Source organism: Labeo rohita, unplaced genomic scaffold, assembly GCF_022985175.1.
Source record: "Labeo rohita strain BAU-BD-2019 unplaced genomic scaffold, IGBB_LRoh.1.0 scaffold_601, whole genome shotgun sequence".
Lineage (NCBI taxonomy): Eukaryota > Metazoa > Chordata > Actinopteri > Cypriniformes > Cyprinidae > Labeo > Labeo rohita.
The window spans coordinates 20,465-43,957 of record NW_026129526.1 but is presented as its reverse complement, the minus strand read 5'-3'; the positions used below and the strand labels follow the sequence as shown (position 1 = coordinate 43,957).

At 33.8% G+C, this 23,493-nt stretch overlaps 3 protein-coding genes across 3 annotated transcripts; all 3 read left to right on the top strand.

Moving 5' to 3' along the window:
• The first annotated feature begins 1,272 nt into the window (after window positions 1-1,272).
• On the top strand, window positions 1,273-6,412 carry LOC127161242 (ribonuclease inhibitor). Its single transcript, XM_051103883.1, has 4 exons — window positions 1,273-1,461; window positions 4,633-4,806; window positions 5,382-5,555; window positions 5,732-6,412. Exons 1-4 carry the CDS (start codon window positions 1,430-1,432, stop codon window positions 5,895-5,897), a joined length of 546 nt encoding a protein of 181 aa, XP_050959840.1. The 5' UTR covers window positions 1,273-1,429; the 3' UTR covers window positions 5,898-6,412.
• Window positions 6,413-9,359: 2,947 nt separating this feature from the next.
• LOC127161244 (GTPase IMAP family member 9) lies at window positions 9,360-10,056 on the top strand. Its single transcript, XM_051103885.1, has 2 exons — window positions 9,360-9,459; window positions 9,555-10,056. The coding sequence occupies exon 2, from the start codon at window positions 9,562-9,564 to the stop codon at window positions 10,054-10,056; it is 495 nt and encodes a 164-aa protein (XP_050959842.1). The 5' UTR covers window positions 9,360-9,459; window positions 9,555-9,561.
• Window positions 10,057-10,444: 388 nt separating this feature from the next.
• LOC127161243 (interferon-induced very large GTPase 1-like) lies at window positions 10,445-12,073 on the top strand. Its single transcript, XM_051103884.1, has 3 exons — window positions 10,445-10,598; window positions 11,186-11,982; window positions 12,063-12,073. The coding sequence occupies exons 2-3, from the start codon at window positions 11,448-11,450 to the stop codon at window positions 12,071-12,073; spliced, it is 546 nt and encodes a 181-aa protein (XP_050959841.1). The 5' UTR covers window positions 10,445-10,598; window positions 11,186-11,447.
• Window positions 12,074-23,493: the final 11,420 nt, after the last annotated feature.

Genomic DNA, 23,493 nt, shown 5'->3' with positions numbered 1-23,493 from the left:
CTTTTATCTAAATAACTTTCTCCCTCACAACATCTCTTCTCTCCTCTGATGATGGAGCAGAAAAATCTGTCAATCACTGGAGATCAAAATAATAACAAATGACAGCAATGCAATTAATGAATGGACCAAATTAAATCCAGCCATACATTTTTTGTTTGTTTGTGTTTTTTTTTGATGATTTTTTTATTGATGATAAATTACTCTTAAAATGTCTTTAGGTAAATTGTAATTCAGAAACACAATTGTCTTGATTTCTCACATTTAACCCTTTGAACGGTTTGGTCCCACATATGGGATTTAGAACGTTCGGTGACGTCACGCAACTGCCAAATTCAAACGGTGTTTTCGCGCGTTGTCTGGCGCTGAGCCTGAGAGAGACGCGCTGCGCTTGTCATATAATCACAATTGTGCAGTGTTTTCAACGACTTAACGTTTATTTTAGGTTTCTGGAATTTAAATGCATATAAGTACTAGTAAAACAATACATTTAGAGTTTGTAAAATACACACGGATGTCTATGGAAGCAGCAATAACAATCCATTCTAGTTATGATTTGCCGACGTGTTTGATTTATATCAGATACACATAATGTAAGTAATGATATAATTCACTCCATTCCTTTCCCAGTTCACCAGCTATTTACTTGCATGTATTTCGGGAGTATCTGGTGATTTTTACCTGCTGTAAATGCGGCTGACAGGACTCTCTGAACAGCAGCGCGAACAAACATGGCGGCGCCATCTCACGATATAGATCACGATCCAGATCATTTATAAAGGTTTTAAAACGGCAAAATACACTCACTTACACGTATTCGTGAATCGGAATATCAGATAGTTAAAGATATGGTAAGCAAGTTTGTGAATATTTTGAATAAAAAAGGAAAAACGAAATAAAAGCGATATGTCTGTCATACAGCGCTATAGTGGCTGCGGTGTGTCACGTGACAATCATGACGCGTCGCCATGGAAACAGTAAAGCGAACATTATAAAATAACGGTCGCCTAAAAAAACTCACTCTGGGGGTCCGATAGAATATTTTAAACTCACCAGTGAAAGGGTTAAACTCAGTGTTCACATTTTAATGTAATTTTTAAGTAGTTCTATAGTTGATCCTAGATCTTAATCTACTTTGTTAATCTTTTTTCCTTCTGTTCTTGTTTATGGTCATATAATGTTTTTGGCAATGTTTTAATTATTACACTGTATGGTGTTAACACATGATGAATTTACTCACATGAACTTGACACTTGTCTGATTCAATGTCTTTTCTCTTTCTGTTTTCAGTCTGTATGATTGCAGTATTACAGAGAAACAGTGTCTCATCCTGACTTCAGCTCTGAAATCAAACCCATCACACCTGAGAGAACTGGACCTGAGTGAGAATAAACTAGGAGACTCTGGAGTGAAAAACCTCAGTGATCTACTGATGAACACACAATTCAAGCTGGAGAAACTAGAGTTAGTATCATTATACTGTACAGCAGTGACAGTGAGATTAAAGTTCACTGTTTAGTTTAAGTCCGCTGGACTCTTGTCACATCATTTCCAGTGCTACACTTTCTGTCATTTCTCCATCTGAAGAAAGATTTAGGAATACAATGTTTTTATGTGTATAAACAGAAAAAACAACATAAAACTTGCTGAAATGTGACATTTTTGCTGTGTAATAAAACAGAAGTGACAGACTAAAAACAGTAGATGATTCTGACAGTTAGATTTATACTGGACTAATAGTATATTTCACTCATTTTTTGTTATTAAGGGAAATGTAGATTTAGTATATTTGTATAGTTAGAAATTGAAACTACGCTTTAAGCATTTTTTAAAAATATTTAATTTGATTGATTTTATTATTTTTTTCCAATTGAAATGTAAAAATAGACCATTCAATGTTTGTTAATTTTACTATTGTTTCTGTATTGATTCTACATATTAATTTACATTGGTAAAATTGACTTATTTGTTGACTGAGGGTCCAGACTTGGATTGTAACTAGTCTCCTCAAATACTCCTCTCTTGGTTTGTTCATTCATATATTAGAAGTTTCCATGATTTTGCTGGTTTATTAGTGAATGTATGGCATTTGTTCATGATGTATCATAGATCTGATTCATTGTCTTTTCTCTTTCTGTTTTCAGTCTGTGTGATTGCAGAATTACAGAGAAACAGTGTCTCATCCAAATCAAACCCATCACACCTGAGAGAACTGGACCTGAGTGTGAATCAAATAAAAAACACAGGAGTGAATCACTTATGTGACGTACTGAAGGATTCACACTGTAAACTGGAGAGATTGAGGTCAGTAACATTCACATACAAGAATCAAAATGATTAAAATCACTTCAACAGTTTAAACCAAAACACTTTATAGTATCTAACGATGTCTACAGACACCTATATCTGGTACTTAAGTAAAAAGACAGGTTTTTATGCATAGTTAATAGATTTCACTATTAGGCTACTTTGCTGATCAACTAACATGATCTATAAAGGTGCAAAATGATTTGACAAATAAATGAAACATGATGAAACATTCATTTGAGTTTAAATTGTTATAGCTTATTCTAGAGATTGCAGTGATGCATGACATGGTGAAAAATGACTGAATGAATAATACTGTATTAAAGTAGCTTCATTATAATGCCTTAAGAATACCCTTATAATGTATTATAAATACAGGCTACATAAAAAGTGTTACCAGATTCATTTTAAAATAGCAGGAATGTTTTCTGAATCAAAAATCTTTTCAGTAGCAAAGCTCTTTTTTTTTGATCAAGTAACACAGTAGCATCAACAAAAGCTACATTTACCAAAGCATTTCTGAGGCTCAAGCTCAAATCGGAAAAATAACTGCTAAGGATCACTGATCCTGGATCAGTAAGTGACGCCACTAAACCTCGTAACTCCATTGGCTCCTCAAAGTGTCAGTCAAACCTCATTATTCCTCCCACATATAAATGTATCTGTATACAATGAAGCCACAAACCAGCTTTGACACAGTGTTTATTATTAATTAAAAGACTTTTTTTTTTTTTTTTTAATTTCTGAAAAAGTATCAGTTTCGGTCATAGGATGTTTCCGGCCAGCAGCAAAAATGTATTTTGCCTATGTCACAGTATGAGGTAAATCCAGCCCTGTACATGATACTGATACTGAGAGCATTGACTTGAAATGAAGTTGGTTCAATATAAACAGGGTTCCCACGCGTCCTGGAAAACCTGGAAAATTGATGACTAATTTTCCAGTCTTGGAAAACACATGGAAAATGACAGAAAATAGAAAATGTCCTGAAAAATCTTGTAGTTGTCCTGGAAAATTATTATTTAAAAAAAAATGGATTTGTATTCTCCTTTAGCCAAGCCCAAAACAAATAATGCTAGTAGCAGAAAACGTTTGAACTGATATAAATTGTAACTGGCCAGTTTCTGCTCCAAACACACAATTATCAGTCAGTTCTTTTGTTTTATTTCTGTTCTGGTGCTGCTTTGTTTCCTACAGTAACCAGGGAAATTCTATATCACTGTTGTTCCATCAGCACCACCTGCTGTCAGAGAGTGAATTTGTGCTTTCAGTCTGTTTTTGTTTCCTGCAGATATTTTTTATGTAGCATAATTTCACAAAGATAAAGTTTTTTTTTTTTTTTTTTTTTTTTTTTTCTGTTTTTGCTTCAGATTTTGAAATTAGATCAGAAACTGCTCATAAATATCACAATATATTTCTTAATTTCACTATGATATAATTCTGATATCGTAATGAGCAACATTTTCAAAAGCCTCAGAATTATTGCAAAGAACACCCACAACAGATGTCTATACACCTTATTTTTCAGTGCGAAAGTAAGCTGTTTTCTGGTAATGTGTTAGACGTCCGGTTCATAATTCGCCATAGGGAAATAACGAGAAGAATATTGAAGTGCAGTAAACGGTAAAACCACTACAAATAGTTGTTCATAATTAAGATGGTACATTAAAATAATATGAAAAATTTGCAATTTTTTTGTGCAGCTAAGTAGCTGGAAGTGGAAACCCAGACACAAAAAAATCCTTCTGGGAAAAATAAAACAAACTTCTGAAAAATAAATTTGTCAAGTCTATGAAACCTTTCTATAAAAATATAATATTTTTTAAAAAAAATGGTACAAATAAATTAAAATTCACCTTTTATTTGTATTTAGGCTTCAAATACATATTCATTATCTGCCAGTAAGAGGTGTCAGTTTCCCCTTTAAAGCAGTGCTGTGCTCATGAATGCTGCCTTATGAGATCAAATGAAAATGCCATTGAAATCTTTCTGAAGAGAGATGCTTCCCTTCAAAGATACATTAATTTAAAACATGCAGCGCTCATGTTTATTCAAAGTCATCAATCAGTGTAAAATTTCTTTGTATTTCTATCAGGGAAAATTGTACATAAACCTATGAGAAGTGTAAATTATTTTATTAAATTAACAACTTTATTTTATTTTTTATTTTATTTTATTTTTGTTTTGATGACCAAATTGTGAAAAAAATTATCCAAAGTATATCCAAAGCAGGTATTCAGACACTCTTCCTCTGTTTCATTTTATGAAGACATTTTCACTTTTGACTTAAACAGTTTTCTTCTGTCTTCTCTCTTTCTCTCATTGCAGGTTAAGCTGGTGTGAAATGACAGATGAAGGTTGTTCTGCTGTGACTTCAGCTCTGAAATCAAACCCATCACACCTGAGAGAACTGAACCTGAGCAGGAATAAACTAGGAGACTCTGGAGTGAAAAACCTCAGTGATCTACTGATGAACACACAATTCAAGCTGGAGAAACTAGAGTTAGTATCATTATACTGTACAGCAGTGACAGTGTTATTAGTTTACTGTTCAGTTTATTTTAAGTGTTTTGTGTGTGTTTGTGACTGTACACTCAAATTATTTTGCCTCTTTTTCATTTTAATTAAAATGAGCTAAAGTAAGATGTTTTTGAGCATTCTGTAACAATTTCATTGTTCATTCTACACACACACCAGTTTTTTTTCATATTCATTATTGTGTATAATTATGAGTGAAACTGCTTGTTTAATATAATAATAATAATTAGGCCTCAGTGAATGAATAAATAAATATATATATAGTTATTTGTTCCCACAAGATTTTGTTTGACAAATGTAGTTGAGCTGAACCCAAACTAGTGTAGATTCATTTAATGTAAACCAGCTAAATTGTGTTGACCCAACTAAGCAATTTTCATTTGAATTAAATAAATTAAATTGTAAAAACTTTCTTTAGTAAAATTTAATTAAGCAAAAATAATTTATTTTTGACTGTTTGACATTTACTTATGATGTATTTATTCACACATAAACTTTACATGGATCTGATTCATTGTCTTTTCTCTTTCTGTCTTCAGTCTGTGTGATTGCAGTATTACAGAGAAACAGTGTCTCATCCTGACTTCAGCTCTGAAATCAAACCCATCACACCTGAGAGAACTGAACCTGAGCAGGAATCAAATAAAAAACACAGGAGTGAATCACTTATGTGACGTACTGAAGGATTCACACTGTAAACTGGAGAGATTGAGGTCAGTAACATTCACATACAAGAATCAAAATGATTAAAATCACTTCAACAGTTTAAACCAAAACACTTTATACTCAAAATCTCATGATGAGTCTGAGTTCACATTATATTTGTGAAAAATTCTTCACCTTAATGATTTGTTTGTAAGATGATCTTCCTCTGTTTGTCTCTTTCTAGTCTTTATGACTGTGGAATTACAGATGTTTCTTCTTTAACTCAGTCTTTGACAAACACAAAAGCACTGCAGTTTCTAAAAGAGCTTGATCTGAGTTTTAATATGATTGGAGACTCAAAGCAGCAGCTCATTGATGTGCTACGAGACTCAAACTGTAAACTGAGGTGAGTAAACTTCACTTTCTGATATTAAAGAGATTCATTTACCTCTAATATGTGAACAAATATATACTTTCAAATATTTGTGAAAAGTTTATCAAATTATCATCAAGCTTTATTTCAAAGGGTTTGTGTCAGAATGAAATGTAAAGTTGATAAAAATGTTGAACACAAAGGAGGAAAGAGAACAAAAGCACACTGTCAGAGCTTTATACAACAACACCTGCTTTATTAATGACATCAGTAATAGTGAATCATTACAGTTTGAAATAGATTTGGTCAGATTGTAGGAAAACGCTGGTAAAATCAGTGCAGATTCCAGCTTCAGCTCACAGCCGTCCAGCATCACATGATCAATGTCTCTGTCTCTTGTGTTTTTACTTTGACAAGCAACACGTCACATTACTTATGTAAGGTTTAATCAGGGTGTGATTTGTCGGGGTGAATTCCTCCCTGGTAGAACTGCAACAGCTCAACGGTGTAAACCTGGGAAACATGCTTCATTCTGACAAGGCTTGTCGTAATATACTCATGTTTATTGGAGAAACAATGATTTTTTTTTCATGAAAGTGTTTCAAAACATCCCCCCTCTGGTTTTTCCACAAATCACAACCTGGGTACATAATGTACACTACCGTTCAAAAGTTTGGGGTCAGTACATTTTTATTGTTTCTTTTTTTTTTTTTTTTTTAAGAAATTAATACTTTTATTCACCAAGGATGTATTAAGTTAATAATTAAAGTTTATTAAAAATTAATAATAAATAATTTACATTGTTATAAAATATTTATATTTTGAATAAACACTGTACTTTTTAAACTGGTTATTCATGAAAGAATCCTGAAAAAAAAACAAAAAACCACAGGTTCCAAAAAATATTTGGCAGCACAACTGTTGATATTATCCAACATTGATCATTCTAATAATAAATCCGCATATTAGAATGATTTCTGAAGGATCATGTGACACTTAAGACTGGAGTAACAGCTGATAAAAATTCAGCTTTTCATCACAGGAATAAATTCCATTTTAAAGTATGTTAAATTAAAAAACATTATTTTATATTGTAAAAACATTTTGCAATATTACTGTTTATTTCTGTATTTTAATCAAATAAATGCAGCCTTGATGAGCATAAGAGACTACTTTAAAGACTATTACAAGTCTTACTGACCCCAAACTTTTGAACGATAGTGTACATCCACATTCAATCCCACAATGCACAGCAATACAGAGTTTACAACTGATGTATGTCCAACGGATAGAGAATACCCATAATGCACTGTGAGAGTCGCATGCTGAATGAGTTGCTGTGTCACACCTGAAGATGAATCATCCATCCATTCATTTTACAAAATGCTCGCCTTCGTAGTACAGCGTAATACAATACATACATAAATGAATTGGAAATTGATTATTAAAAAGATTTTTTAATAATTTCAGTTCTTTACTGAGACCAATACAAACATGTTTAAACTAGAGGACAAACAGCTTTAACTAGTGGAACATTTCACTGAAAGATTTTTGTTTTAAGGCAAAATCACATTTGTATTTGTTCCATGTCATTTATTATATTTGGTGTAAACTCATTAGTATGTGTTTCACTTTATTTTGACTCAATAGAGACACGGATTGGAATTCATGTTCTAAATGTATTATATTTAAAACACAAATACTGTTTTATAAATATGTATTTAAATCAGGTAGAGTCAGTAATTAATCTGATTACAGGATTTTAATGTAACTTTTACTCAAAAAAAAAAAAAAAATATAGTAACTAATTTGTAGTTTGTTCCACTGAACTCTGATTATCTTCTCTTCTGTTCCACCTTACAGTGTAGATAGAAGTCCCATCACCAAAAGTCCCTGATAGAGTTCAATCACAAGAAATACCTGGAGTTCAATCACCAAAAGATGATAAATGCTGTATTTCATAATGAAGTGGTCTTGAGAGGAGCAGTAAACATCAGGTGAGGATCCACAGAAGAGCTTCACTACTGTGTCTATGAGGAGAAAGAAATGTGTGATAAATGTGTGAATGTGATCCATACAGGTGAAGAGACTCAGACTTTACAATCAAATAATGCAGCATGTGTGTTAGAAACATGTGATATTGAATGATTAATGTTGCTTTAGTATTCAAGTGATCATTTTGTTTAATTTAAAGCTGGAACAGAGGAGGAAGAAGCTCAGATGAGTCTGTCTGGCTCTTCAGTTTAATAATATTTGTATTAAAATCATCCATAATGATTCAAATGTTTCTAATCATAAATGCAGCACTTAAATGTATGAAAAGAAATGATAAAACAAGTCTGTAATGTGAAATTTCCATGTCACTTAAAACATTTGTTATATCATATTTTATACACATTGTTATTCTATTTTATTTTATATTAGGTTAGTTATGTGTGTGTCTGTTGTTAATGGACAGATATCCAGTATATTGTGTTTGTTCTGTGGATGGAGTCTCTACTTCATCAGTTCAGACCAACTAAACATTTTTACCAGTTATTTGTGTCTTTCAGTCTCCTCTAGATTCAAATACATTTCACACCACATTTATATTTGCATGTAAATAAAATGCTACATATACAGTTAAAAACAACTACTTTGTTTAAAAAGTTCACTTGCCTGTTTTAAGTATTAAAATATTTGAGAAAAGTCTCAGTGTCTTTGATTGGTTTCCAACTTTCTTCAAAAATATTTCATGTTCTACAGAAAAGAGAAAGTAAACAAGGAACATACATGTTCTTATTTAGCACTTATAACTTATAAAACTATCAAACAACAGATATTTTGACTTTAAATACTTTTAATTAAATGAATGACTTACAAATACCAGAAACTGTAAATGAAATCACTGCAGAAGTGTTAAAGTGTTTGTGAACAGGAAGAACAAAGGCAGTGTAAACTGAATGTTGATGTTGATGTTGATGTTGAAGGTTTCGAGGTTTCAGCACCTGATGATTTTATGAGGATTCATCAGTAAAAATACAGAAACCAAATGTACAATAAAAACTTTCAGAAAGTGTTTCAGAAATGATCCTGTAAATTAGAGAAATCTGCTACAAGTGTTTCACTTCAGGATGTAGAGATTTGTCAGTGAAGATTTGTCAGTGAATTCACTTCTTGTTGAAATACTACACTGATTTTAAACAGAATAAGATTTACTGCTGTATTAGTTCTGGTTATATTTCTAACAGTAATTCATAAATGAAAACACTTCAAAATCAACAGCTTTTATGAATTCAGTGTGTTTATACACATGTGATAGTAAATGTAAGCAGTTTAGCATTGTTTAACAAATGTAAAGTTTTATTATACTAAATCTTGTGTATTACAGTTTAAAATGATTTCTAATGCATACAGCTGAAACAAATGAAATAATGCAGCATTAATATAAACATACATGTACACATGGGCGATATATCAAATAACATTTCAGTCATAGTACAGATCAGCTCTTTTGAGGGTTTCGTCAGTTTGTTCTTTCAGATTCGGTGAATCTGCTGTGTTCGTTTCATCACATCTGGTTCGGACCTGAAACCGGAAGTTGTTCATCAGTTAACACGGTCAGTGTCTTCAGCTTTGTTTTGTAAATTGGGTGATATTCACTTTCTTCTCACATGTGACTTTGATTTACCCAAACTTCCTGTGAATTTATCAGCATTTCCATGATCCTGCCTGGACCACATGTGTTCATCATTGTGCTCAATTTAGGACAAAGATTCACCAAAGAAGAACAGACAGCTGTGGAGATCATCCAGGAGACGTTTGGAGAGAAATCATTAATGTTCACTATGGTGCTCTTCACCAGAGGAGATGATCTGGAGAACAAAACCATTGAACAGTGTTTGGGAAAACCTGGATCTGCTCTGAATCAGCTGATTGAATCGTGTGGAAACAGATTCCATGTGTTCAATAATAAAGAGACTGGAGACCAAACACAGGTGACTGATCTACTGCAGAAGATAGACAACATGGTGAAAACAAACGGAGGGAGTTACTACTCATGTAAGATGTTCAGAGAGATGGAAAGACAAATACAAGAACAACAGAAGAACATACTGATGGAGAGAGTGGAGCAACTGAACAGAGAAAAAGACGAACTGATGAACAAACATGAAGAAGAGAAAGAGGATAAAGATGATGATGAAGGAAGATTATGACAGAGAGAGAAGAACAATATAAAAGAGATGAAGGAAAGGAGAGAGATGAAGAACAATGAAAAGAGAATGGGAGAAACAGACTAGAGGAAAATAAGAGAAAAGAAGAAGAGTATAAAACACAAATACAAGAGAAAGAGAGAAAAATCCATGAGGAGATGAAAAGAGAACAAGAGGAAAAGACAAGACAAGAAGAAGAGGAGGAGAAAAGAAACAGAGAAAAACAGATTTCAGATGAACAGATTCAGAGACTGAAGAGTGAAATGGAGAGAATAATCAGAGAGAAAGAGATTTCAGATGAACAGATTCAGAGACAAGAACAACTAGAGAGATTCAGAGAAGACTACAACTAGAGATTCAGAAAGAGACTAAAGAAGATCAACAAAGAAGATCAACAAAAGACTCTTGAAGACAAACTGAAACTCCTTGAAGAACAACATGAAGATGAACTGAAGAGAAGACGAGTGGAGTGGAGAGAGGAATATGAACGAGAGAAAGAGGAAATGAAGAAGAAGATCTGCTCTGAAACTGATCATTCACTACAGGTGAGAAACATGAAGAGCAGATATTAATGTTCATTTATGTCATTTTAACTCTTTAAACACCTCAACTTCAATATCTCCAGTTCACAATTTATGTCAGTAAAAAGCTTGTTAAATAAAATAACTATTTCTATAACAGACAGTAATGCAGAAATGAACTGATCTGACTGAGCTTAAAAGAGAAGACATTTTCTATTTATTATATTTATGATTATATTCATATACATGTTACACCTATGGACGTTTTGTTGTGTTTTCATTCCCCATGTGCTCAGTGTGACCCAGTTTACCCCATGTTTCATTATGTTAGTCAGTTCACCTGTGTCCTCATTAGTTGATCGTCCTCACCTGTCTGTCACTCGTTAGCAACCTACTTTAGTTCTAGCCTGTTCAGACTGTTCATAGCATTAATAAATTCAGATAATTATTATATTCACGATTAAAATATTTTAATATGTAAGAAATGACAGATGACATGATTAGTTTGTTTAAATCCGTATTGACTCTGAATAACAGAAATTAATTATTGGTTGTAATGATTATAATAATAATAATTGTAGTAATGTTTTAACTTATTGTTTTTTACACAGGGAGAAAACAAGGATATTGAACCAGCAGGAGTCAGAGCAGAAAAAACACAAAATCTATTTCACAGACTTCATTTTGAAGACAAACATCTCAACAAACTGAGAGCTGCAGATGTTCTTCAGATAACTGAACATTCATTACAGTCTCATGAGTCTTGTGCTGAAGAACAGCTGATTCAGACTTTCATACAGAAACTACTGATGATGAACTACAGAGCAAGATACATTAAAACCAATCAGCTTATGAACACTGTTCACCCGATGGATGTCCAGATGTCCGTGTTTTCATTGTGCTGATGTTTTCCTGAAGCAGCTGATGGTCACTAAACTGTCCCAGTGTCAGTTCGCTCTGCCTCTGCTTGTTCCTGATCCATTCACACAACAGATTGAGTTTCCTCTCTGGACATTCAGACAAATCAACAAGAGCTGGAAGATCAGAAACACCAACAATGAAATCATCAGTCAAACCCAGCCGATCTACAAGACACAAACTCCAATGGTGTTTTTCTTCAGGTTTGGCTCTGTGTCTTCATCCAAGTCTCATCTGATGAACAGACTGATCAATGAGAAACACAACACGTTCTTCCACAGAAACTGCCCAGACAGCAGCAGAACCAGAGTCCTGATGGATGGAGTGGTGGAGATCGCCTGGTTCTGCCCCTCTGGAACAAACACAGATAAATTCACTGAGTGTGTTGTGTTCTGTATCTACACGGTGATGCAGGAGACCATGAGAAACAGCTGCAGATCCTCACTGAAATCCTCTCTTCTGCCCAAGGCTAGTGCTCACAAAGTCTACAGTAGTCAACATTTGAAGTGGATCAAAACCTTTCATCAAAGTTGTCCTAAATCCAAAATCAATACCCTCTTTTTGTCTTAGGACAACTTTGATAAACTTTTTTTTGATCCACTTCAAATGTTGACTACTGTATTCCTAAAGGCCCACAGCTCTGCACAACTTTGCTCCAACCTTATTGTATTTTCTCCCTCAACTTCAAAAATCATTTCAGAATCATCCTACATCACTGCAGAAGTACCAACACGGTCTTTAAGTGAACATGCAAAGAAAATCAAACACCTTAACAAAAAAGGTAAAGCGGCAATATAGGACAATATTGAAGTTGCGGGAGAACATGAGATGGGAGTTTTTTGACATACACTAACTGTCATGAACTGGAATAAAAACCGTTCAGGCGAAGCAAGACAAGACGAGTGTTTGACATTAAAAAGTATATAAATTGTATTATTTTTATGAAAATAACTGATCGTTTCGCTAGATAGGACTCTTCTTCCTCAGCTGGGATCGTTTACAACTGCATTTGGGATCGTTTGAAGCTGCATTTAAACTGCATTTTGGAAGTTCGAAATCGGGGCACCATATCAGTCCATTATATGGAGAAAAATGCTGAAATTTTTTCCTCAAAAAACAATTTTTTAAGACTGAAGAAAGAAAGACATGAACATCTTGGATGACAAGGGGGTGAGTACATTATCTGTAATTTTTTTTTCTAGAAGTGAACTTCTCCTTTAAACTACAAAATGCTTCTAAAAATACATTATGCCTTATGAAATTCTAAACAATTAAGGCAGTTATATTTGTTGTATAAATTTAATTGTTTATATTTAAGTTAAGCATTTTATAAAATAGTTTAATGTACAATACACACAGTCCTACCCCACCCCAATGTAGTGACGTTAATTTGAAGCAAGAGAAACTGAAAGAGTGACTTTACTGTGTCAGACACGTGACACTTCACTCACAGCTCACTGGTCCAATTTCAGTTTTAGATCTGTTATCCAGAACAAGGAGGTTTTGTTCTGGCTAAGGGATCTCAAATCAGACACATCTCTGACACAATAAAGTCACTCCCTCAGTTTTTCTTGCCCCAAATGAACAGTCACTTCATGTCAGGATTTTTTACAGACAATTTGGGGTGGGGTAGAGCAATGTGTATTGTAACATTAAACTGTTTTAGAAAAAAGCTAAACTTCACATTTCATCCTTTAAACCCTCTCTTCTGCACAGTTTAATGCACAAAATATCTCTTTTGCACAATTTCATGTACAAATGTCTCTTTTGTAAAACGTCATGTACAGTACTTATGTAAAGTTTTTGGTCCTGTGAGACACGACATCTCGTTCTACTATATGTCCACACATGTAGCACAATGACAATTAAGCTCGACTTGACTTGACTTTTAAGATAAGGGAAGATTAAAACATAAATATAACTGGCTTTATTGTTTATATTTTTTATATATCTCATATTAGCTAGAGACAAAACCATAAGGCTTTTAGTAATGTTTCTTATAATTTTAGATTTTTTATGTATTAAATTATTGTACTCTTTATCCATTGCACATAAGTTTCAGTTTAAACAACTATTTAGGGCTGTGCTATTATGTAGTCAGACTGTGATCAATCAATAAATCACAACAATCCCACACTGCCAATGTGATACAGACACAGACACAGTGATTGAATGTTATTGTCAAGTCTAAAAGCAGCCTAACAACAACAAAAGTATTGACTTTTAGTTCTGTTCATCTTTGTTAGATTCATGGTTACTATTGGTTACGGAAAAATGAAAAATGATTTGATTATAAATCATTATTTACTCAGCCTCATGTGAAATAGATTTAACAGAATCAAAACTGTGCCTGCTTGATTTGAAGGAACCAATGAGATTTACAAGCACGCACGTTTAAACTTACCATACTTTTACCATATTTGATGCATGATTACAAAGGGGGTTACATCTGAATTTCACACAAATACACCCACATACAGATTTAATTGTCTACTTTCATAAACTGCATTGATTGCAGAATAGGACACATGCTTATTCAATAACTATTTAATTTCCTATTTGGGTTTTTGCATATACTTTAGATTTTAAGATAAATTGTTTTTTTCCAGGGCGTTGTTAGATGGCAGTGTTTCCTGTCATAACTATGCAAACATTTGATTTCAAAACCAGTATCATAGCTATTAAACTATTTCTTGTTATGATTTCAAATCTGAATTTAACCTCAGAATGATCTAAAATGATCTAAAAATAAGTTAATAAGAGTCTGAATTTGTGGTGGCTGTGCTTTAAATTATTACACGGCTTTACGGAATACTTGATTCTGATTGGTCAGTCATCACATTCCAAGGTATGTTATTCTTCGATAACAACTGGTAAAAGCTAATAACACAGACTCATCACTCCAAAAAAACCATTTCCTTTCATATAAAATAACTTGAAATGTGTGTCAGTGCTTTGGTGTCAAATTAATACATTTCATAATTTTGGTAAGGTTACATTATACTTGCCAACGATCTCTAGGAGTTCGCCTCAAATACATTAAATATTAATAAAAATTAACTTCTGATACTTTTCAACAATGGCAGGCAGTTTGTGTCAAATAACAACATTTTTTGTCTATATAAAATAACTTGGAAAAAGTGTGATGTCTTTGGTGTAAAATTAATATTTTTCACATGTTTGAATGGTTACATCAGATTTGCCAGCGATCTCCTGTAATTGGCGTCATATAAATTTTATATGAATAGACATTAACTTCAGATAACAGTGAGCAATCGCAGACAGTTTCTTTCAAAAAGAAACATTTTTCGTTCGTATAAAATAACTTCAAAAAAGTGTCAGGTCTTTGGTGGAAAATTTATATTTTTCTAATTTTTTAAAGGGTTACCTAAGATTTGCCAGCGATCTCCTGTAATTGGGGTCAGATACATTTTATATGAATAAACATTAACTTCAGATACCAGTCAGCAATCGCAGGCAGTTTCTTTCAAATACAAATTTTTTTTTGTTCATATAAAATAACTTCAAAAAAGTGTCTGGACTTTGGTGTAAAATAAATATTTTAAATATTTTTGATCGGATACCTCAGATTTGCCTGCGATCTCCAGTGATTGGCGACAGATACATTTTATATTAATAAACATTACCTGTAGATACCAGTCAGCAATCGCATTCACTTTCTTACAAATATAAACATTTTTTGTTCATATAAAATAACTTGAAAAAAGTGTCAGATCATTGGTGTAAAATAAATATTTAAAATATTTTTGAACAGTTGCCCCAAAACTTGCCAGTGATCTTCTGTAATTGGCGTAAGATACATTTTATATTAATAAACATTAACTTCAGATACCAGTCAGCAATCGCAGGCAGTTTCTTTCAGAAATAAGCATTTTTTGTTCATATAAAATAACATGAAAAAAGTGTCAGGTCTTTGGTGGAAAATTAATATTTTTCTAATTTTTTAAAGGGTTACCTAAGATTTGCCAGCGATCTCCTGTAATTGACGTCAGATACATTTTATATGAATAAACATTAACTTCAGATACCAGTCAGCAATCGCAGGCAGTTTCTTTCAAAAATAAATATTTTTTGTTCATATAAAATAACTTGGAAAAAAGTGTCTGGACTTTGGTGTAAAATTAATATTTTTCATATTTCTGAACGGTTACGTCAGATTTGCCAGCGATCTCCTGTAATTGGCGTCAGATACATTTTATATGAATAAACATTAACTTCAGATACCAGTCAGCAATCGCATGCAGTTTCTTTCAAATATAAATATTTTTTGTTCATATAAAATAACCTGAAGAAAGTGTCTGGACTTTGGTGTAAAATAAATATTTTTCATATTTTTGAACCGTTACCCCAAAACTTGCCAGTGATCTTCTGTAATTGGCGTAAGATACATTTTATACAACCTGAGCAGCACCTTCTCCACACGCTCTTGATCTTCTGCTGAACACGGCTCATGTTTGAGGAGCAGAACGATCACATGCCTGGATCAGACAGATGGACACACTTTGAGGAGATCTGAGATGTTGGTCTGGAGCAGCTGATCACATGAGGTCTGGAGATGAAATGCTGTAAAAAGTTTGTTAGCAAACTTTAAGTTGGTCTTGAGAAAGCCTAGCCAGTAAGTTTTAAGCAGTTTTAAAAGCTTTTAGTTTAAAGAAAGTTTAAAGGTTTTCAGTTTGAAATAGTTTTAGTTTGATTGATAAAGTTTGAAGATAGATAGGCTAGATAGATATAAATAAAGAAAAAAAGGAAAATTAGAAAGAAAAAGAAAGAAAGAAAGATTAGTTAGAAAGAAAGAAACATTAGTTAGAAAGAAAGAAGAAAGATAAAAAAAGAAAGATTAGTTAAAAAGAAAGAAAAAAGAAAGATTAGTAAGAAAGAAAAGTAAGAAAGAAAGAAAAAAAAAAAAAAAAAAAGAAAGATTAGTTAGAAAGAAAAGCCAGAAAGAAAAGAAAGATTAGTTAGAAAGAAAGAAAAAGAAAAAAGAAAGATTAGCTAGAAAGAAAGAAGAAAGACTGGTTAAAAAGAAAGAAATAAAAAAGAAAGATTAGTTAGAACGAAATAAAAAAGAAAGATTTGTTAGAAAGGAAAGAAAGATTAGTTAGAAAGATTAGATTAGTTAGAAAGAAAGCATGTCGGTAGCATGATAGAAAGCAAGTCGCTAGCATTGTTTTAGCATGATTAGCAAGTCGTTAGCATGATTTTAGCAAGTCACTAGCATGATTTTAGCATTACTAGCAAGTCCCTAGCATGATTTTAGCATGATTAGCAAGTCGCTAGCATGATTTTAACATGACTAGCAAGTCGCTAGCATGATTTTAGCAAGTCGTTAGCATGATTTTATGCAAGTCACTAGCATGATTTTAGCATTACTAGCAAGTCCCTAGCATGATTTTAACATGATTAGCAAGTCGCTAGCATGATTTTAGCATGACTAGCAAGTCGCTAGCATGATTTTAACATGACTAGCAAGTCACTAGCATGATTTTAGCATGACTAGCAAGTCGCTAGCATGATTTTAACATGACTAGCAAGTCACTAGCATGATTTTAGCATGACTAGCAAGTCGCTAGCATGATTTTAGGATGACTAGCAAATCATTAGCATGATTTTAACATGACTAGCAAGTCACTAGCATGATTTTAGCATGACTAGCAAGCAGTGGTGGGCAGTGATTTTAGTTGAATTCGCAACTGTACTTAAGTACATTTTTCAAGTATCTGTACTTTACTGGAGTAGTTTTATTTTGAGTAACTTTCACTTGTACTTCACTACATTCCAAAGCGTAAGATCGTATTTTTTACTTCACTACATTTCATAAACATATTTTACCTCTTATAATATATCACGAGCTCTGAGACGACAGAAGCGGTGTCTGATTCATGAACAAACTGATTCTTTTCAATGAACCTGTTAATCTGATTTTAGCATGACACCAAATGATTCATTCACGAATTGAATGATCCGATTGCAGCTGTTCTCGAGTGACAACTCACTGATTCAAATGATCCGTTTAGAGCGAGTCTCAAGTCAACTGAATTCACAAGTAAGAACCGGGAGATCAGTCGCGCCCGCGCGACTGATTTTGCGATGAGTAAAGTCGTTAACATGATTTTTAGGATTATATTATTATTATATTATTATAACTGAAAATCATATTTAGGTCAAAGCGTTGTTTGTGAATTACATCTGCTGTAAAAGGTGATCTGTTTAAGCGCATGAAATGACTTGAATTCAAAAAGCATGAAATTTAAATAACAGCAAATTAAATAACTTCTGCATGTTTTTATCCCTGACTGATGTAACGTTAGCAGTTTTATTAAAATGCTATGCATGTAGCGCTTTTAACGTCTGTTTTTATATTGTTTAGCAACAGTATACATTTTTATGTGGTTTGGATCAGCTGGAGTAGACAGATATAAATGTTTATTCAACCATACTGAAAATAAGTAAATATTGTTAGCTGATGCTAACTGTCTAGCTGATTGCTGGTGCTAAGTTGAGATTATTTTTTAGATATAAAGTCCACATATTTTTATTCAACCACCTAGATAGATTACATCAGAGGGGAAAAGAAAGGATGTCATGCTCAGATCATTTTAACTACAGTAAATATCAAAGTGGAAAGTGATGCCCTCTGGGGGCATTTGGCCTGGGATGTTTTTACATGGACAATATTTGAAAGGAAAAAATCATTTTGATAATATAATTATATTTTCCTTAAAATGTTCTTGTTAACTTCAGTCCTTATTCTCAAGTCATATATAACTGTGATTTTATGCAAAACAAGCTTTACTTGTTCACACTTTTTTAGCTTACTGGTGAAAATATGATGGTCAAATCTGTTTTCTCTCAGGTACATTAGCATGATTTTCACATTGAATATTACTACATCACTCTCATCAACATACTCCATATCAACAACAGTAGGATTATAAAAAATATGTGCTGCCTATATAAAATTGCAAAATAAATCTATCAGTACTTTTAGCATTTACATACAAAATCGGGTACTTTTGTGACTTTCACTCGAAAAATTGAAAGAGGAGCACTTTTACTTTTACTGATTTTAGCATGATTATACTTTTACTGGAGTAATTATACGTACTTTTACTCGAGCATTGATTTTGTCCACCACTGACTAGCAAGTCGCTAGCTGATTTTAGGATGACTAGCAAATCATTAGCACGACTTTAGCATGATTAGCAAGTCGATAGCATGATTTTAGCATGACTAGTAAGTCGCTAGCATGATTTTAGCATGACTAGAAAGTCGCAAACATGATTTTAACATGACTAGCATGATTTTAGCATGATTTTAGCAAGTCGTTAGCATGATTTTAGCATGACTAGCAAGTTGCTAGCATGATTTTAACATGATTAGCAAGTCGCTAGCATGATTTTAGCATGACTAGCAAGTCGTTAGCATGATTTTAGCATTATTTTAGCATGATTAACAAGTCGCTAGCATGATTTTAGCATGACTAGCAAGTCGCTAGCATGATTTTAACATGACTAGCAAGTCGCTAGCATGATTTTAGGATGACTAGCAAATCATTAACATGATTTTAACATGACTAGCAAGTCGCTAGCATGATTTTAGCATGACTAACAAGTCGCTAGCATGATTTTAGGATGACTAACAAATCATTAGCACGACTTTAGCATGATTAGCAAGTCGCTAGCATGATTTTAGCATGACTAACAAATCATTAAGTCGATTTTAGCATGACTAGCAAGATTTGATTTTAGCATGACTAGCAAGTCACTAGCATGATTTTAGCATGACTAGCAAGTCGCTAGCATGATTTTAGCATGACTAGCAAATCATTAGCATGATTTTAGCATGACTAGCAAGTCGTTAGCATGATTTTAGCATGACTAGCAAGTCGCTAGCATGATTTTAGCATGACTAGCAAGTCGCTAGCATGATTTTAGCATGACTAGCAAATCATTAGCATGATTTTAGCATGACTAGCAAGTCATAGCATGATTTTAGCATGACTAGCAAGTCACTAGCATGATTTTAGCATGACTAGCAAGTCACTAGCATGATTTTAGCATGATTTTAGCATGATTTTAGCATGAGTCATGATTTTTAACATGACTAGCAAGTCACTAGCATGATTTTAGCATGACTAGCAAGTCGCTAGCATGATTTTAGCATGACTAGCAAGTCGCTAGCATGATTTTAACATGACTAGCAAGTCGCTAGCATGATTTTAATATGATTAGCAAGTCGCTAGCATGATTTTAGCATGACTAGCAAGTCGTTAGCATGATTTTAGCAAGTCGTTAGCATGATTTTAGCATGACTAACAAGTCGCTAGCATGATTTTAACATGATTAGCAAGTCGCTAGCATGATTTTAGCATGACTAGCAAGTCGCTAGCATGATTTTAGCATTATTTTAGCATGATTAATAAGTCGCTAGCATGATTTTAGCATGACTAGCAAGTCGCTAGCATGATTTTAGGATGACTAGCAAGTCATTAGCATGATTTTAGCATGACTAGCAAGTCGCTAGCATGATTTTAGCATGACTAGCAAGATCACTAGCATGATTTTAGCATGACTAGCAAGTCGCTAGCATGATTTTAGCATGACTAGCAAGTCGCTAGCATGATTTTAACATGACTAGCAAGTCGCTAGCATGATTTTAGCATGACTAGCAAGTCGCTAGCATGATTTTAGCAAAGTCACTAGCATGATTTTAACATGACTAGCAAGTCGCTAGCATGATTTTAACATGACTAGCAAGTCGCTAGCATGATTTTAACATGACTAGCAAGTCGCTAGCATGATTTTAGCATGACTAGCAAAGTCGTTAGCATGATTTTAGCATGATTTTAAGATGAGTCGCTAGCATGATTTTAACATGATTAGCAAGTCGCTAGCATGATTTTAGCATGACTAGCAAGTCGCTAGCATGATTTTAGCATGACTAATAAGTCGCTAGCATGATTTTAGCATGACTAGCAAGTCGCTAGCATGATTTTAGGATGACTAGCAAATCTGATTTTAGCATGACTAGCAAGTCGCTAGCATGATTTTAGCATGATTAGCAAGTCATGAGCATGATTTTAGCATGACTAGCAAGTCAATGATTTTAGCATGACTAGCAAGTCGCTAGCATGATTTTAGCATGACTAGCAAATCAGCTAATCATGATTTTAGCATGATTAGCAAGTCGCTAGCATGATTTTAGCATGACTAGCAAGTCGCTAGCATGATTTTAGCATGACTAGCAAGTCGCTAGCATGATTTTAGGATGACTAGCAAATCACTAGCATGATTTTAGCATGATTTTAAGTCGCTAGCATGATTTTAGCATGACTAGCAAGTCATAGCATTTTTAGCATGACTAGCAAGTCGCTAGCATGATTTTAGCATGACTAGCAAGTCGCTAGCATGATTTTAACATGACTAGCAAGTCGCTAGCATGATTTTAGCAAGTCACTAGCATGATTTTAGCATGACTAGCAAGTCGCTAGCATGATTTTAGGATGACTAGCAAATCATTAGCATGATTTTAGCATGACTAGCAAGTCGCTAGCATGATTTTAACATGACTAGCAAGTCGCTAGCATGATTTTAGCATGACTAGCAAGTCGCTAGCATGATTTTAGCATGACTAGCAAGTTGCCAGCATGATTTTAGCAAGTCACTAGCATGATTTTAGCATGACTAGCAAGTCGCTAGCATGATTTTAACATGACTAGCAAGTCGCTAGCATGATTTTAGCATCGACTAGCAAGATTTTTAACATGATTTTAGCAAGTAGCATAGCATGATTTTTTAGCATGACTAGCAAGTCATTTTAGCATGATTTTAGCATGATTTTAACATGACTAGCAAGTCGCTAGCATGATTTTAGCATGACTAGCAAGTCGCTAGCATGATTTTAGCATGACTAGAATGATTTTAGCATGACTAGCAAGTCGCTAGCATGATTTTAGCATGACTAGCAAGTCGCTAGCATGATTTTAACATGACTAGCAAGTAGCTAGCATGATTTTAGCATGACTAGCAAGTCGCTAGCAAGATTTTAGCATGACTAGCAAGTCGCTAGCAAGATTTTAGCAAAGTCGCTAGCATGATTTTAGCATATATTAATAGATAGATAGATAGACAGATAGACAGATAGATAGATAAAGGTTTGAAGATAGATAGATAGATAGATAGATAGATAGATAGAGGTCTGAAGATAGACAGATAGACAGATAGACAGATAGATAGATAGATAGATAGATAGATAGATAGATAGATAAAGGTTTGAAGATAGATAGATAGATAGATAGATAGATAGATAAGGTTTGAAGATAGATAGATAGATAGATAGATAGATAGATAGATAGAGGTCTGAAGATAGACAGATAGATAGATAGATAGATAGATAAGGTTAGATGATAGATAGATAGATAGATAGATAGATAGATAGATAGATAGATAGATAGATAGATAAGGTTTGAAGATAGATAGATAGATAGATAGATAGATAGATAGATAGATAGATAGATAGATAGATAGATTAGTTATTAGTTAGAAAGAACTAACTAATTAGCTTAAAGCTTAATTAAGTTGGCTTGGGAAAGCCAACTTACTGAAATCCTATTTAAACTTATTAAGTTGGCTTGAAAAAGCCAACTTACTGATATTGTATTTAAACTTATTAAGTTGGCTTGAAAAAGCCAACTTACTGATATTGTATTTAAACTTATTAAGTTGGCTTGAAAAAGCCAACTTACTGATATTGTATTTAAACTTATTCTTATTCTTCTTCTTCTGAGACCCTTTTTTAAAACGTATCTCCTCCTAGAGCTTTTAAGCTACAGCCACCAAACTCGGCCCAGACCCGCAGACTGGTCTGACTCGGGTTGCTATATCTTTTCTAACTGATCCGGCTTACGGTTTTCGTAAACCAGACCGTCAAAACCACCAAAAATCCCATAGACTTACATTGACGGAATGTTCAAATGAGCCAACACCAACTGTCAAAATTCAAATCTAAACTCCCAGAATCCTTTGAGACTAAATGAAGCTTCACTTCTATGTACTATTACTAATCCATTTAAACTCATTCAAACTAATCTAATATTTCTAATCTATTTATGCTAATAGCAGTATGCTAATCATGCTAATTATGCCAGCAACATTCTAGTAACATGTTAATCATGCTAGAAACATGCTAATAACTTGATAATCATGCTAGAATCATGCTAGTAACATGCTAATGATGCTAGAAACATGCTAATAACATGTTAATTGTGTTAGTGACTTGCTAATCATGCTAGAATCATCCTAGTATCTTGCTAATCATGCTAGAATCATGCTAGTAACATGCTAATCATCCTAGAAACATGCTAGTAACTTGCTAACCATGTTAGAATCATGCTAGTACCATGTTAATCATGCTAGAAACATGATACCAACATGCTAATCATGCTAGCAACTTGTTAATCATGCTAGAATCATGCTAGTAACATGCTAATCATATTAGAAACATGCTAATAATATGCTAGCAACATGTTAAATATGCTAGCAACATGCTAGTAACTTGCTAATCGTGGTAACAACATGATAGTAACACCATAGCAATCACCCTAAGTACCCTAGCAACCGCCTAGCAACACCTTAGCAACCACCCTGAGTACCCTAGCAACCACATAGTAACACCTTAGCAACCAGCCTGAGTACCCTAGCAACCGCCTAGCAACACCCTAGCAACCACCTAGCAACACCTTAGCAACCACCCTGGGTACCTTAGCAACCACCTAGCAACACCTTACCAACCACCCCAGGTACCCTAGCAACCACATAGTAACACTCTAGCAACCACCCTGAGTACCCTAGCAACGGCCTAGCAACACCTTAGCAATCGCCCTAGCAACCACCCTGGATACGCTAGCAACCATGCTGAGTACCCTAGCAACCACCTAGCAACACTTTAGCAACCACCCTGTGTACCTTAGCAACCACCTAGC

Excerpts from the sequence above, each read along its gene's own strand:
- LOC127161242 (XM_051103883.1), top strand. The coding sequence starts at position 1,430 with ATGAACACACAATTCAAGCTGGAGAAACTAGA. Across the intron at positions 4,807-5,381 it reads TTCAAGCTGGAGAAACTAGA|TCTGTGTGATTGCAGTATTA; the intron begins GTTAGTATCATT and ends TTCTGTCTTCAG. Across the intron at positions 5,556-5,731 it reads TGTAAACTGGAGAGATTGAG|TCTTTATGACTGTGGAATTA; the intron begins GTCAGTAACATT and ends GTCTCTTTCTAG.
- LOC127161244 (XM_051103885.1), top strand. The coding sequence starts at position 9,562 with ATGATCCTGCCTGGACCACATGTGTTCATCATTGTGCTCAATTTAGGA.
- LOC127161243 (XM_051103884.1), top strand. The coding sequence starts at position 11,448 with ATGTCCAGATGTCCGTGTTTTCATTGTGCTGATGTTTTCCTGAAGCAG.